This window comes from Anoplopoma fimbria, chromosome 13, assembly GCF_027596085.1.
Source record: "Anoplopoma fimbria isolate UVic2021 breed Golden Eagle Sablefish chromosome 13, Afim_UVic_2022, whole genome shotgun sequence".
Lineage (NCBI taxonomy): Eukaryota > Metazoa > Chordata > Actinopteri > Perciformes > Anoplopomatidae > Anoplopoma > Anoplopoma fimbria.
In genome coordinates, this window is record NC_072461.1 from 7,522,469 (window position 1) to 7,539,096 (window position 16,628).

Here is a 16,628-nt window from a genome sequence, read left to right on the forward strand (position 1 = left end):
AATTCTACTGTGCTACAGATTTGCATACTGAAAATGTAAATGTTTAAAGTCTTCTGAATTTAATGAGAAAAATAGATCAAGATTGTTAAAGATACATTTTCTTTTGATTAACTTTCTGTTGATAAATACTTTAACCCTTATTGACTGTAATGCACAGGTTAATATCATTAGTTTTTTAAAAACAAGGATGGATAGAGTTTAATTTTTATTGATAATATTTTGGATATCATAGGCCTAACCCTATTCTGGTGCATGTTTTTGTCTGTGTCCTACAGCCAATCTGGCCCAGATAGCCTTCGAATCAGTGGTGTCCATTGTCAACAGTCTTCATAACAGTCAGGAGCTGATCAGGGACCAGCAGGGTAGAAACAGCCTCTTGGCGACCTACCTTTACTGGGTGTTTCGTCTGCCTGATCCCCCTCGAGACATGCAGAATGCAGGTACTGACATAATGATCTATAAATATTAACTTGCTTACTTTCTGTGTCTTTTCCTTTGATTATATTATAATATATTATTATTCCTGTGATTATTTTAAGAATGAAGAAGTGATCTTTTTTGTGTGTCCGTAAACCTGTGTTCAGATTCAGGGGCTATACCATCTGCAGAAAGCCGTTACAGCACCATGGGTCGGGCCACAGCAGCCACAGTCGGCTCTATGCTTCTCCATTCCAGAATCCGCAGCAGCAGCAACCCTGACATCCCCGCTCCACACACCTCTGCTGAGGATGCTGAGGTCAAAAACATCCTCTCTTCCAAGGTACAGAGAGTTTCCCCAAACCAAATATCCTAAAATCTTTCTGTAAAAGAACCCCCTCCCCCCCTTACAGAACCGTGATTTACAGTGAATTCAAAGAAAAGTTTTGAGTGTCAGATGAAGTAAGCTCAGTTTTGGAAATCTGCTGAAAAAGACTGCTAAATAATCATTATAATCAATAGTAATATCCATGTACACATAAAGGGACATTTGCATTTACTTAAAAAGCATGTGATTAAAAACAATTGTTACAGCATTTTAAAAAAATGTCACTGACTCCATATTTCACCTGGCCAATGAACGATTTTATTTATTTGAAAACTGTGCACACACATGGACACACACACACACACACACACACACACACACACACACACACACACACACACACACACACACACACACACACACACACACACACACACACACACACACACACACACAGAGTGCAGTATGTAAATATCCCAGCATGCTTGCACATACACACAAAACATGTCATTTGCTATTCATCCCCACAGTACATTAGGTATTCTAATAGGCCACTAGACGCCCACTCTAATGAATGCATCCATCACGTTCAATGTGACGGAACCTTTGTGTTTCTGTCTCCAGGGCCACAACAACCCTGGCAGCCGCATGTCCACCATTGTGGACTTAAACAACCACCAGAACTCCACAGGAAGCACCAGGCCCTCCAACAGAAAGGTGAAAAAGTTCTCCTTTCTTTAACTTTTTCTCACTGTCATTGCATGTAAGATGATACACTGCTGGTTCATCATTAAAGTTTTGAGCAACTTGTTGCAGACATTTGCATATTGATTAGACATTATTAAATATCAATTAATATATTTTATCCAACTGAGACATATTCAAATTTAGACAACAATATGTTATCAGTGATGAACAGTGAGATGTCCTGATATAATAAAAGTACAGAGGAGATAAAGGCAAAGAATGCCATGACATGAAGCATTAGTCAGTTTAACTCTAAGTGAATTTAATGTTTAATTTAGTTATTAATAAAGCATAAAACATCCCTTCTGTTGTCTAATATAGCCAAGTTATAGCAGAGAACTGGTGGTGTTTGAGTTCAGATATATGATTTAGATTGACACATGCTTTTCTTCTAATTAAATATTTTATGGTTGTAGTTGAATATGGTAATATGTTGAATTCTAGGATGGTTTAAGGCTGAAGTGCTTAAATAATTGCTGTTTTAAAATCATACCATTCATTCACAATGTGGAGACACTATATTGACCTTGAAATAATTTATTTAATAATGATATCCATAGCATAACCGGTCATGTTAAAGAGTTCTACTACTTACTGTTCGGATTATGCATGTATAACACTCAGACCTTAAACATCCCACTGCACAGTTTAATATGACGTTCCAGTTCCCTCTGGTTACCACATGGTGGGAGTGTCACACTGGGAACACCAATATTGTGGTGGATTATGGTTTAACGTTTTCTACTGTTCAAAGCTCAACCAGGATTTCACATTTTATTCATATTGATATTCAGTATAATACTTGCAGATGCTCTATTTAATGCTTTTTTTCCATTTGCTACCAAAGGGAGGCTGTTTATCACTTCAGTTTTTGTGTTTTCTGTCTTGCAGCAGTTTCATGAGGAGTTGGCCCTGCAGATGGTCGTCAGCACTGGGGTCTGCAGAGAGAACGTATACAAACATGCCTGGTTCTTCTGTGAGCTGCTGGTCAGTGTGCTTTTTTAAAAGAATTTACAGAGGGTGTTTCTTTGATCGACACACAGCTCTTAGAGAACAAGTATAGACTGCTTAGGGTGTTAATAAGAAATGGACGAAGCAATAAAAATTACTCCCACCAAACAATACATGACTTCGTGACCACTCACCTTAAAAGATAAATGATGGGTTAATTGTGTGGAAACAAAAAGGCATTTTTTAAATCACTCTAGTCAGTAATTTATCAAGTCGCTTGACAATTTATCACTCTTTTGGAGTTTTGGAAGTGTATCATCACTCACAATCACTCTCATCACTTCAGTTCATTTCACTTTATGTTTCTTTCTTCAATAAATGCTCACTTCAATTCATAACTCTTGCTTTCAATTACCATGTATTTCCATGGTTTTCCCTCTTTTTGTTTCTGATGATTCACATTTGTTATGCGTGTGCTGATGTGTGCTTTCTCTAACAGGTGAAAAGCATGGCTCAGCATGTGTCTCATTTCGACAAGCACAATGTCCCCCGGAGGAGCCGCTTCTCTGACCGGTTTAAAGATGACATCACCACCATTGTCTCCGTGGTGACTGCTGAGATTGGGACCATTCTTGTCAAACAGCAAAAGGTGAGGAATGTGATGATGCTGATGTCAATACATTTTGCTCATCAATATTTCAGTCAGTCAGACGAGTATTAAACTCTTCACTGAATCTGTGTTCCTTCTGTTCTCCTGGGCTTTTGGTAGAAGCCGTTTCAGCCTCAGTTCACATGTTGCTAGTGTCCTACAAACAACAGGGAGCTAGAAGTGCTAATTGTATTTGCCTCTGTGATATCAAAAGCTCAGCTTTCACTGCTACATGCTTGGCAAGATCCGTTCAGTGCAGCTTACAGTTGGTTGATTGTTGTTGTTTTAGGAAGTAGAGCAAGCGGAGAAAGTCAACATCAGCCTGGCCTTCTTCCTCTATGACCTGCTGTCTCTCATGGACCGAGGATTTGTCTTTCAGCTGGTGAAAAACTACTGCAACCAGGTAGAATAATAATGTGTCCTTAAATACATGATTCAGGAAATTAATTTGTTTGATTCTGAAAGAGTCTATATTATGAGTCTTATTGTATTATTTGTTTTGCCCTATTTCCCTTCTAGATGTCAGCTAAGAGTGTGTCAATGCCAACATTGATCAGCATGCGTCTGGAGTTCCTGCGAATCCTGTGCAGTCATGAGCACTACCTCAACCTGAGCCTCTTCTTCAGCAGCCCTGCCTCTGCTCCTGCCTCACCTTGTCCATCCATCTCCTCACAGGTCTGCCCACTTGTCAGTCAAAATGTGCACTTACGTGAATTTGTAATTCAGGCATTCAGACGATTGTTTTATCACTGACAGTAAAAACAACAATTGGATAAAGTGAAATTTGTGGCAGGTTAAGTTTATTTACATGGCCCTAACCAACAATATATCAATCTGTAAGCATATCCTTAGACCCTTGGTTTGGATGAGGATTAACGTCATGGCTGCAATAAGTGAGCAGTGTAAATGTTTGTGCCTTCATGCTTTTACATTTGCTATTTAAGAGAAACATCTAGGAAAATACAAATAAAAGGAGAATTGAAAAGGGGAGTGCAGGGAGTCATTAAATGGAGCAGATGAGATTAAATGGGATTAAGTTTAAAGAGAGCTGTTAAAGAAGTACTTTACTTTGCATTAAGGAAAAATCTTACCCACATTCTGTCCTGCGCCTCTCATCGTGTCTGTCACTGCTTCATTTCATCTCTCCATTCAGAGCTCCAGCTCGTGTAGTTTCCAGGAGCAGCAGAGGATCCTGGGGCTGTTTGAGCTTTCTCAGGAATTCAAGCAGCAGCACTACCTCACCGGTCTGCTGCTCACAGAGCTCAGTGCCGCCCTGGACATGGAGTCAGAGGGGTATTGAAACATAGACACCTTCAAGTCTTTACTTCCTTATTACAAAGCTATTCTATCTGATTTCTTTCAAGGCACAAATTAAAGAAAATCACATAGTCACACTTATAAACATCTTGTTTTCCCACACACATTCTGAATAATTAATTTGATGTGGACACGTTATAATAAATAAAACAACATCCAAATGTGCCAAAGAATGTTTGAAACCTCTGTAAGTACTTGTATCATATATATACTTGTAATGTCATTGGTGGATTCAATGAAACGTTTTGTTCACAGGGGAAAAGTCCAGAGAAAGGCCATCAATGCCATCTACAGCCTTTTGTGTTCCCATGATCTCGACCAGCGCTGTACTAAACCTGAGGTCAGAGCCAAGATGGCTGCCCTCTACCTCTCCCTGGTGGGGATTATTATTGACTCCACCAACTATCTGGACTTCACTGGTACATACACAAACACACAAGCGCTCTGAGATACATTGCATACAGGCTCATTGAATTCAACGGTGAAGTCCTTGTTAATCCATAAAGAAATTTCATGCTTGGACATTTATAGTACATATATATAGTTATTGATGGTTGATTAACAGACAAAAAGTGCATTTTGCAACAATAAGACCACAATATTGTGCGCTTAGTTGTTTACAAACTCACCGACTCTTAGGAGTTGGTGAGGTGGTCAACTTGCTGCCACTATTGTATTTAAATTATAGACATTATGGAATTGGTCTTTTGCCACTTAAACTTAGTTTATCAGATTTCTCTCATATCAAGGTGTCTTACTCACTGTTCTGTAAAGAAGCCCTGAGAGGAAAGTGAGAAAAAAATAATCATTTTGGCCACAAGAGGCAGAAGTGCACCATTGCCAGATGTTCTAAATAGGTCCAAAAACATTCATGTTTTTTTCCAGGATAGTTTTATTTTACATGCTAACACATAATACATGAATCTAGTTTTTAGAGTGCATGGAGAAATTAAAACTCCCCGGAAGAAACCATGAATGCTTTTAGTCCTATTTAGAACATGGGGTTGTGGTGTATGTCAGCCTATTGTGGCTGAGAAGAGTATCACTACGGACTACAAACACTTAAGATTATCTGACAAAATACAAATCACCTACCAAAACTTTTTACTACACTGTTTCAAAGATGAAGAAACAAGAAAAGTAACTAGGAACAATTATCGGCAAAACCTTTTTTTCACAGGAGAAAAAACAAAGAGAAACTAATTTATGTCCCTTAGAGAAAGGATTAGGATTTGTTTTCATCACTTGCCAATCAGGGGTTCCTTCATTTTGTGACTGTGTTTTGATCAAGTTTTATTTTATCTAGCAGTATTTTAACAGTATTTCTTGTGTCATGTATTGTGTGGTTCATCCAGTATGTGTTAGTGATTAATTCCTAAGTCAATTTTAACTCTGATAAAGACTCTGTAGTGTCAAATGTTTTGCACAGTTACCGCTGTAATTTAAATCTTGTATGCTCCAGTCCTCTCTTTTTCCGCATATGTGACCCCTTTTTGTCTCCGTAGTTTCTGACACGCGCGGCGGGAAAAACAAGACGGGCGGACCGGAGGATGACCTTGAAAATGTCGCACCCATCAATCAGTCTGTTGCCATGGCGATTGCCGGGAACCCCTTCAACACACTGGGACGGAATGCACTCGTTTCCATGGCATCCATGGTAAAATTCTGACATAATTCCATAATGATAAAATGATAACTGATTGTAGTTTGCTTTTCATTATTTTTAAAAGTTCAAAAGTGCATCTGTGTGTGATTGAGTCAGTGACTATTGGGCCTCCTAACAGGTGAGCTGCACTGAGGTAGATTGATTGGCTGTCAGAGCCACACACACACTTCATCCATCCTGAAAAATCCTACACACACACACACACACACACACACACACACACACACACACACACACACACACACATAAACAGTTCTGCGGGAGATGGTTTATGGGAAGGCATTGCCATCATAAGTGAACAGGGCCGTCCTCCCTGACAAACACATTCATCAAATGTAGCTACAGCAACAACACAGGCACTAAAACTGAACGCTGCCATTCTTGCTCTCTTTCTCTGCTTCTCTAAGGGAGATGAATCAGTCCCTTGTATGTTGTTACATGAAATACTGTTGTGGAAAAATTGATTTTCGCACAACTGAGCCATCGGCCTGGTATCCATCACAAATCCAAACATGGCGCTTGTTCCATATTTTCAGCCATGTCCTCCTCAAACAATGTCAGCAACATATGAAGCCTTTCTTCAAATAAACAACTCCTGTTTTTGATTATATGCCACAAATATTTGATGTTGGTGCTGGTGAGCTTCACTCAGCTCTGCTATGAAACAGAGACCTGGAAACCAGGTTCTAGGTGGGACGCCAGAGCTCTAGGAGGTTAATGGCTACATTCATCAAATCTGCCACACAGTGGAGCAGGAGTAGCCCTCTAAAGTAGCGATTCATTCATCACACGAATGAAGGTAAATTAATCTGCAGTAGATTTAACGCCTATTAAGATGGGGAAGAGAACCATACTTCACTAAAGCCTGTGTGGAAAGAAGTGGCCAGCCGTGTTTGTGCTTTAGAGAAGCTTGTGAATGATACACTAGTTACTACATTAGTTTGTTCGATATACTTGTTATACACGCTGTATGATTCAACGGGTAGAGCAGGAGACCACCACTGACAGTGTTATGGATGTGATTCTCAGTGAGAGTCGGCTATGATAGATATATTTGAATTCATCGGGCTGTAAAGCATTTTTGATCGAAGTAAACCCATGACTATATGTTATGTTATAACATACATAAAACACCATTCAAGGATGTTTACACTGATTTTTTATTTTTTAATTACCTTTAATTACATTTATCCAACCCTTCATTTCTTTTCTGGAAGGTTAATTGTCGATCTGGGTGCACATACTGCAAATGCATATATAGAGGTTTGTGTGTGTGTTCCTGAATGAGTGCAGGTGTTTCTTGATGTTCAGTGAGAGCTACATTATAACGTATCATACTGCATGTCTCTCTCCTCTCCTCTTTCCAGCAAGGTAAATCCGTAGCCACCCTGGCAGCAGACACCAGTCGCCACCTGTTGGTATGTTTCCTGTGGGTGATGAAGAACGCTGATAGGAGTCTGATTCAGCGCTGGACTGTAGATATGCCTCACTCGCAGCTCAACAAGCTGCTGGAGCTGCTAACTATCTGCGTGTCCTGCTTTGAGTATGGGGTCAGTTTGCGCATTTATCAACTTTTAATTCATTTTATTTAGTATGTGCTTGTTATTTTCAATTTTGACATATTAATTGTGTACCATGATATCTCGATATGTGATTTTATCAGGATATTATTCAGTTTTAAGATGATAAATGTATTAAATTATCGCCCAGCCCTTCTTTTCATTAGGGACAGCATCATGTGTATTTATCATACCGAACTTAAGGATGAATGCAAACGTGTTAACTACCAAATAATAAAACTGTATGCACTTATTTTTTAACGATGAATATGTGTTTGTAGGGTAAGCAGAGTGGTGACAAAGTGAGCACCCAGGCCTTACAGAAGTCTCAGCAGGCCAAGCTGCAGTTGGAAGAAGCCCTGCTGAGAGGAATGGGAGCCCGCGGGGAGATGATGAAACGAGTTGGAGGTGTTGTATCTCCTCTCTTTAAATTGCTTTTCTGTCAAAATGCGATCTGCATTTTCTGCAATATTTTTGAACTGGAACTACCTAGTGAAAAACTAGTGAATGTTTTATAAAGTATTTTATAAATGTGTGGTCAGCAAGTCATTGTAAGAACCAATTTCAGGTTACGCAGTATATGCTTAGGTTAGCATGTTAGTCAGGAAACTGCTCTGTGTAGCAGGATTTCAAGTATGAGTATACTCTGGTTTATAAGGAGACCAGGTAAATGTTATATTTATTTATTATTGTAAAAATACAGTTCTAAATGTTAAATTTTATTAGAACATTTTCACACAAATCATCTAATTCAATGTGTTGCACTGAAATACATTTTTTGTCATAAAACATAGTTCATCTTTTAGACTGCAAGGATTTCTATGATACAGTTTAGTATATAACCTGTATTCAAGTAAACATGCATAATAGTTTTCTCACTAACTGATTTCTTTACATAATAAATTGCTTTTGAATCCCTCACAGGGATTGAAAGGACGATGGGTCACAGAGAGAACCTACGATGGAGGAAAGACCTCACTCAGTGGAGACAGACCAATGACAGACAGGATAAGTAAGTAACAACTTGAACGTCTGCGGTCAAATTTTCAAGATTTCCCTTTTTATCAGCGACTGTCAGTCTTTCTCGCTCGCTTTCTCAGTCTTTCTGTGCTTTCTTCTCTAAATATCTGCCTTACTCTCTTCGTGTTCCATCAGGACTAAAGCAGAGTTGGATCAGGAGGCTCTGATCAGTGGAAACTTAGCCACAGAGGCTAACCTCATAGTGCTGGATCTGCTGGAAACCATTATTCAGGTCACACTCTAACCTACACTCATGCAATATCTAAACACTCGGTGTTTTGAAAATTAACACATCTGTTTAGATTTTGCTAATTTTTTAATGTCCCCCGTCCAGGCAGTGCCATTGGCTGAGTGTAAGGACAGCGTGATTGGCGGAGTGTTGAAGGTGTTACTTCACTCCCTCACCTGCAACCAGAGCACCACTTTTCTCTCTCACACCTTCAGCACACTCAGATCGCTTGTTGTCAAGGTACTTTCATTTTGACGTGTGTGTGAGTGTTTGGTTGCCATTGAAATTTAGGAGGAGGCGTGTAGTTGGTGTGTTTACACGAAACATTATCCTTGTCTAAATTAAATGTACTTATTTACTCGTGGGTGGTGGCAAGCTGATACAAGCCAGAATTATTTATGTACATATCCGCGTGTGTCTGTGTATACCTGATTTAATTTGTCTGAATATGTGTGCAGTTTGGGGACCTGATGTTTGAGGAGGAGGCAGAGCAGTGTGCCGACCTGTGCCAAAAGGTGCTTCAGTACTGCAGCAGCCCTGTGGATGAGAACAGGAGCCAGGCCTGTGCCACCCTCTACCTCATCATGAGATACAGCTACAGCAATGCCAGCGTAAGCACACAATCGCACACAGAAAAAAGATGATCCTGTGCATATGTTCCAGTGTGTTGTCAGATAGCACACACACACACACACACACACACACACACACACACACACACACACACACACACACACACACACACGCAAAGCAAATGTCAAGCATGTGTTACCTCCCTATCAGATGAAACCTTATCTAACATCTAAGCTTGAAGAAGAAATTGCATTTATGTCGGATCAAATTTAATTTAAGTGCATTTGAGCGTTCAGAAACTGCTTATGATACATGTGCTCTTGAACACACGTAGAAGCGGGGGAGTCTGTCACACACATTTCAGCCTGTCTTCTCCACTTTTCCTCTCCTGCTCGGCTTTAATGTCTTTTCTGTGCCTATTTTGAGCGTGCCGCAGAAAGTTTTCTGCTGAGGGATGTGTCTCTGAGTCGAGAGCACATAGATATGTCACTGTCTCCCTATGTTCCAACCCCTCTTAAACTAATGACAGCCAGACCTCTGTGCGTGTGTGTGTGTGTGTGTGTGGGTTTCAGTACATATGTGTGCATGTGTAAGTTGATGTGCCTCAAGGGCAGGGAGAGAGTGTGAAATGGGCGGAAAGGAGGAAATCACGATAGAGATAGAGGAGGTGAAGCAGAGACAGATCTGAAGGAAGGAAGGAAGGTTTAGAATGGAGTATCTCCTTTCATTTTCTCTGCTTGTTCGATAACTGCTGTTGCAGTCGATATTTCCTGTGTTTACAGTCTGTACACTTTAATGAAAGTCAGACGCCAGCTTGTGGAGCACACTTACAAACACACACACACACACACACACACACACACACACACACACACACACACACACACACACAAACAGTATCTACAGTTTAAAGAGAGTATTTCCCATCTGCGTGTTCCAGCGTATGTTTGTTTATATGCTGTATACAGACGGAGCTGTGATCTGAATTAGCGTAGCAGCCACATGACTCATTCATTCAGAACCTCCACCTCTTCCTTTGTTTATGTTTTCCTCCCTTCATCCGCCATCGTCTTCCTCTCCGTGTGTCACACACACTTTTCTCCTCTGTCCATCTTTTACTTTAATTTTAGATTGTGGTAATAAAAAAGAAATGAAAAAACCCCACTTAAAGCAGATACCTGTGGTTAAACCTTGTCCAGTTATGGAACGGTTCAAAGAAAGCCAGAGGAAAAGGGGCATATGGAAAGAAAATGAGAGAGAAATACAAAGAGGGTTTTGTGTTGACTTAAGCTATCATTTAGGGTACTTTTGAGTGCACACACACACACACACACACACACAAGTACACGCACACACTGAGTTAGAGGGCAGTGATGGGTGGGTACTCTTTGGCTCCATGCTCAGTTGAACAGAATGGGGCCGTAGAGATGATCCATGGGTGATTATGTCTCTGCTAATGGGAGATCATTTCTCGCTTAGCTGGTCATGCTGGAGATTGATGGGACTTCACACATACACAAGCTCACTCCCGCTCACACATGCACACACACACTTCCCTACAGAGGATGGAGGGGTGTCTGTCAGGGCTGTTATGTCGGACAGGTAGTGTAAAGGATTGAGAGACATGGAAAGGGAGGGGCCAAGGGACAAAAAATTGTATTATTCTGTGTGCTGTCAAATTGCAATATTTAACTATAATGAGCAAGCATTACAAGCATTGTGTTTCCATAGACACTATATTGCATGACTTGGAAAGATTTGGATAAGTTTAAATTGCACGTTAGAATATTCTTTAAACATTCGACAATTGCATACACATATCAAAGTGCAGTGCATACATGTTTTTTTTATTTTCAATTTATATGTATTCTATTGGTTTATTTAGATTTTGTATTCTATGCTATTGTAGGGAACTTGAAGGTCAGGTCAAAAATGGATGGTTTAATTACTAGAAAGGAGTCAAAAGGTGCATTCCATAGTATTAATATGTAAAAAAAAAAACTAACACCGACACTCACTGCGATCCCCTCTGTCTTTGCCAGAACTTCTCAAGAGTGAAGATGCAGGTCACCATGTCTCTGGCCTCCCTGGTGGGCAAGTCCTCAGACTTCCAGGAGGAATACTTACGACGCTCACTCCGCACCATCCTGGCCTACGCAGAGGAGGACACTGAGATGCAGAACACTCAGCTGCCCTCCCAGGTATAAAAACACTACTATATTACATTGCTGATGTTGATCAGATCATAGCCTCACGCCTGCTTCTTGTGCTGTCTGTGCTTTCAGGTGGATGAGCTTCTAAGAAACCTGAACAGTATTTTGTCAGACACGGTAAAGATGAGGGAGTTCCAGGAAGATCCTGAGATGCTGATGGACCTCATGTACAGGTGAGACACACCAGCAACATTTAAAGGCTGTCTCTCCCTGTCGTTAGTGTCTTTCTTTCTCTCCTCTCTCCTGTCTTCTCTCCTTCTCTCATCCCCCTGTGGCTTCTCTCTATGTTGTGCTGCTGGTTCCTATTTCTCTGTGGTCTGGGCTGTTTTGTCTCTATTTGGTGCCCTCACTATGGTAACCATGTGGTAGCAGTTTAGTCTCCTGATCTGGCTTTGTGTATATGCAAATGCAAACCGTGTGTGTGTGTGTGTGTGTGTGTGTGTGTGTGTGTGTGTGTGTGTGTGTGTGTGTGTGTGTGTGTGTGTGTCTGTGTGTCTGTGTGTCTGTGAGAGTCTGAGTACGAGGCGAGCGTGTGTTTGAGAACATGAAGGGGAAACAGTGGGACAAAGAGAGCATACATGTGCTGTGTGTTGATTTAGGCGCTTTACCTCAACATGCCCTAATGTCACTTACATGTGTCATTTATCATGCACCTTTCTGTTTGGGTTGTGGGCCTAGTCACCTGGTGAGTGTTTGACGGCTGCACAGAACGACCCGTTAGCTTTACACACTTACCTAGACTCACCCCGACATTTACCTCCAAGCTCCCGAACACAGAGGTCATTGACGCACAAGACATTTGGTCTCCAGATGCTTGAATTAATTTGTATAGTATGGTGACTCACCTACTTTATAAATAAATTCATTCAGAGTGTTTCAGATTTATTCCCATGCTGTTAGGCTAATGATTATTCATGCGTTCCATGAACAGGAAAACATTTTCCATATTTTTTTGTTGCCCAGAAAAACACTAAACGACCCGAATGCTTTCACGGCTGCTACACTCACTCTCATGCACACATTATGTTATGAGATATTCACTCTATATAGGGCAACTTATATTTATTCCTGTAATGTAGGAAAGAACTGTCGGGGTGACATCATGGTTCATGTGACACATTCTATGGAGTGCAACATTGGATTCTAAAAGGGTCTAAAAAGCATAAAACTTAACCTGTGATAGTTTAAGAACCGTAGATATAAAACATTTGAGTGGAGAATTTCAATTGAATAGTAAAGGCTTCTCGCTTGTTTAACATTTTATATAAAGTAGATAAATGTTTTTTCCCTCCTGATTCAGTTCTTCAGTTTAGAATAGTGTTGACCTCCTTTTTTGTGTTTTCTATACAGTGTGTTTTACCTTTAATTATTTATGTTTTCTTTAAATTACAAATGCATTAAGTGAATGTGCAGGTGCCACTATTTGTCTATTTGTCTCTGGTCTATGCCAAAGTATATAAACACAAATGTTGTCATCAAATGCATCATACCTGCAGCACTTGCATTGACAAAGTTTTTTTCAAATTTGTTATTGTTTTAATGCTCGACAGTGTTCTTAGTCTCTTTTGTAAGTCTGTTTCTTTTCTGACTTCTTAGCCAAGTCTGTGTCTCAAAAGGAGATGTTAATCTCAATGTGATTTTAACCTGGTTAAATAAAGGAAAGGAAATATGAAAAAAAAACAAAAAAAACACAACAATACCCTCCTTCTCTTCTCTCCTCAGGATAGCAAAGGGCTACCAGACGTCTCCTGACCTCCGTCTGACCTGGCTGCAGAACATGGCAGAGAAGCACAACAACAGGAAGTGTTACACTGAGTCGGCCATGTGTCTGGTCCACGCTGCTGCTCTGGTGGCCGAGTATCTCAGCATGCTGGAAGATCACAAGTACCTACCTGTTGGTAGCGTCACCTTCCAGGTAGAGAATACAGATATAAACACCAATTTAGCAAGGAGCTTATAATAAAAAAACATGCCTAGACTGAAAGAAGGAACAGTTAAAGCCAAACAAATTAAGCATTCAGCATTTGTTTGTTGTGACTGTTGCTTATTTTGTTGAACCCTCCCTCTCTTAACACACCACAACACACATCTCCTCACGGATTTCTTCCCAATTTGGCTGCGTGTGTCCAGAGGGGGGTGCTGTACACTCATAACGTCAACATATAAATATGGTCCCCTGGTTCCACTGCATATTACGATGCCTTTGAAGTTTAAGGATTGGAGGGGAAAGCATATGTGCTTCTCCGTGGGAGAAGAACAGACAGTTCCCCTGAACTGGAAACAAAGTTATAACAGTAACTGTGATGATGGGGTTATCGATGATCTGTGTCACACACATGACCTCTGTGGCGCTTTGGTACAGGACACTCTAACCTGCAGCAGTCAGCAGGTCATTGATTGGATGGTCATCAAATCAGTTCCGTTTCCCATTGTAGGACATCTCCTTTTAAAGTCAGCCATGTGATTGATTATTTGATTAAGAGGGCTAATTGATTGATTAGCTGACTGATTTTCTCCTCAGAACATCTCTGCCAATGTGCTGGAGGAGTCGGCGGTGTCGGATGACATTCTGTCCCCAGACGAGGACGGGGTGTGTTCGGGACGCTACTTCACAGAGAGTGGCCTGGTGGGATTGTTAGAGCAGGCTGCAGAGCTCTTCAGCAATGTGAGACCATGAAGCTACACTGATGTTTATGATATTAATGTTTGGAGTGTAGTGTTAACTTAGAAACCTGTGGCTGTGTCCCAAATTCATACTGCATACTAATCAAGTTTCGATAAAAATATGTTATTCTATATGTTGTTTTGGATAAGGCATTAAATTGGACCAAACTGTACCTAACCCACCACCTTAGAATAGGTTTAATGCAATAAGTATTGAGGTCATATTTAACGCTACAAGATTTCAGAGCTACAGTAAGTAGTATGGAACTGGGATACAGTTAATGTTTGCATCGAGAAGTTAATGATAAATATTATGGCTGTCTGCCATTTTATTTTTGCCATTATAAGTGTTGGATGCAAATATTTCCTCTTTAAATATTGAATGTGTATGTGGTGTCTCATCAGGGAAGTCTCTTCGAGGCAGTGAATGAGGTCTACAAGATCATCATACCAATCCTCGAGGCTCACAGAGATTTCCGAAAGCTGGCATCCACTCATGACAAACTACAGAGAGCCTTTGATAACATCATTCAGAAGGTAAAGCTAAACGGCACTGTAGGAGCGGCTTCATTTATTCAGTAAGGTTAAAGTAGAAATAGGAAAAACAGTGAGGCATTGTAGTTTTTAATGTAGAAAGATCTATGGCAGAAGGGGAAATTTGATTTAAAAATCAGTTGGTTACCTATCATTTTTATTCAATATCTCTAAAGGACACTAAATAATGTCCTTTGGAATTCATTTAGATAACTAAGATCATTGAAAAAGACAATTAATGCAATTTTTACTAGTATGTTTTGATGTTTTACAGAAATATCAAATGTTTTAAATAAACTCTTCAAAGTGTTCTTCATAAAAGGCGATCAAGGTAATGAGAAAGAATACGTTACTGATGTCATATTGATTAGAGGGTGATCTAAAATCTCCTCTTTGCTTCCCTCCAGGGCCACAAGAGGATGTTTGGAACCTATTTCCGGGTCGGTTTTTATGGGGCCAAGTTCGGCGACCTGGACGAACGGGAATTCATTTACAAGGAGCCAAGGATCACACATTTGCCTGAGATATCACACAGGCTGGAGGTACGAGAGAGGAAAGTGTGTGTGTGAACTGATATGCATTTTGTGAATCAATGTATAATTGAGGTGGAGTGAAAAGGGAAGATGGTGCCTGGCTGGACTTGTGGAATCTGATAATGACTAAGAGACTTTGAGTTGAACAGAATGAAAGAACCCAAGACTCACAGTCATCCATCTGTTTTTAGTGAGTTTTTAGAGCGCCTGGAAAACTTGGTATTCATTTACATGCCTCAAAGGAGAAATAATGTCACGAAGAGTAATACAATGCCAGCCTCACTCTTGAATTAAAAAAGTAAATGAATCAGTTGCTCAATGACATTTCATGCTTCATAAGTGTTCTTTTAACATTTTATTTTCAATGAGTAGCCTTGAATGGCATTTGAATCTGTATGATATTTGCATTAAAAGTCATGAAAGACTATATTAGGCACTATACTGTATACTAAAAACAAAATTTCGCCAACTCCTAGAACTTCTACAGTCAGTGTTTTGGAGAAGAAGCATTGGTGATGATCAAGGACTCTACACCAGTGGACAGAAAAAAACTCAACCCCAGCAAGGTAGGTGACCTCACCACTGTAGTAGATATCATATATGTATGGGAACAACTTACTCATGTGGCTCAAAAGTGCACTGCAGAGTTAAATGGTAGGTAGAATACTAGGGAAGAAATTCTATTATCAATTTATTTGGGGATCAAAATAAAATCTACTGCAACCCACCTGTGAGTCCCGACCCAGTCTATGTGAATGACTGAAAAAGAACATGCAAATTTAGATTTATGAAGAAACAAACACCTGTAATACAGAAAAAACTGACTGTTTGTAAGGTGTATTTTCCTTTTTGTCTGCTTTGTTGCATTTATTCAAAAACTAAACCACCACTCCTCTCCAGGCATACATCCAGATCACTTTTGTGGAACCCTTCTTCGATGACTATGAGATGAAAGACCGGCTGACAAACTTTGAGAAGAACTTCAACCTGCGGCGCTTCATGTACACCACGCCCTTCACAAAGAGCGGGCGACCGCGTGGGGAACTCTACGAGCAGTACAAGAGGAAGACCATCCTCACCACCATGCACGCCTTCCCCTACATCAAGACCCGCATCAACGTCATCCAGAAAGAGGAGGTAAGTGTCAATATTGTGTTGTGGAACATCTAACCACTTTTTAAAGACTCTTTCTCCACATTTTGATGACTGCAGCAATGAATTTGTACAA

General features: G+C 40.3%; 1 protein-coding gene across 2 annotated transcripts in view; it reads left to right on the forward strand.

The window, feature by feature from the left end:
- Positions 1-16,628, forward strand: part of dock8 (dedicator of cytokinesis 8) — a 51,550-nt gene that overhangs the window by 28,066 nt on the left and 6,856 nt on the right. The window contains exons 21-44 of one of the 2 annotated variants that reach the window (XM_054611742.1): positions 276-440; positions 585-760; positions 1,370-1,462; positions 2,384-2,479; positions 2,943-3,092; positions 3,382-3,495; positions 3,612-3,767; positions 4,246-4,385; positions 4,665-4,828; positions 5,915-6,066; positions 7,443-7,625; positions 7,916-8,042; positions 8,559-8,646; positions 8,790-8,886; positions 8,989-9,123; positions 9,342-9,494; positions 11,499-11,657; positions 11,742-11,842; positions 13,392-13,584; positions 14,191-14,334; positions 14,739-14,870; positions 15,275-15,409; positions 15,877-15,966; positions 16,301-16,537. In XM_054611742.1, coding sequence (XP_054467717.1) covers positions 276-440; positions 585-760; positions 1,370-1,462; positions 2,384-2,479; positions 2,943-3,092; positions 3,382-3,495; positions 3,612-3,767; positions 4,246-4,385; positions 4,665-4,828; positions 5,915-6,066; positions 7,443-7,625; positions 7,916-8,042; positions 8,559-8,646; positions 8,790-8,886; positions 8,989-9,123; positions 9,342-9,494; positions 11,499-11,657; positions 11,742-11,842; positions 13,392-13,584; positions 14,191-14,334; positions 14,739-14,870; positions 15,275-15,409; positions 15,877-15,966; positions 16,301-16,537 — 3,380 coding nt within the window. The remainder of the gene's footprint in view (positions 1-275; positions 441-584; positions 761-1,369; positions 1,463-2,383; positions 2,480-2,942; positions 3,093-3,381; positions 3,496-3,611; positions 3,768-4,245; positions 4,386-4,664; positions 4,829-5,914; positions 6,067-7,442; positions 7,626-7,915; positions 8,043-8,558; positions 8,647-8,789; positions 8,887-8,988; positions 9,124-9,341; positions 9,495-11,498; positions 11,658-11,741; positions 11,843-13,391; positions 13,585-14,190; positions 14,335-14,738; positions 14,871-15,274; positions 15,410-15,876; positions 15,967-16,300; positions 16,538-16,628) is intronic. The other variant, XM_054611744.1, reaches the window with a different exon arrangement.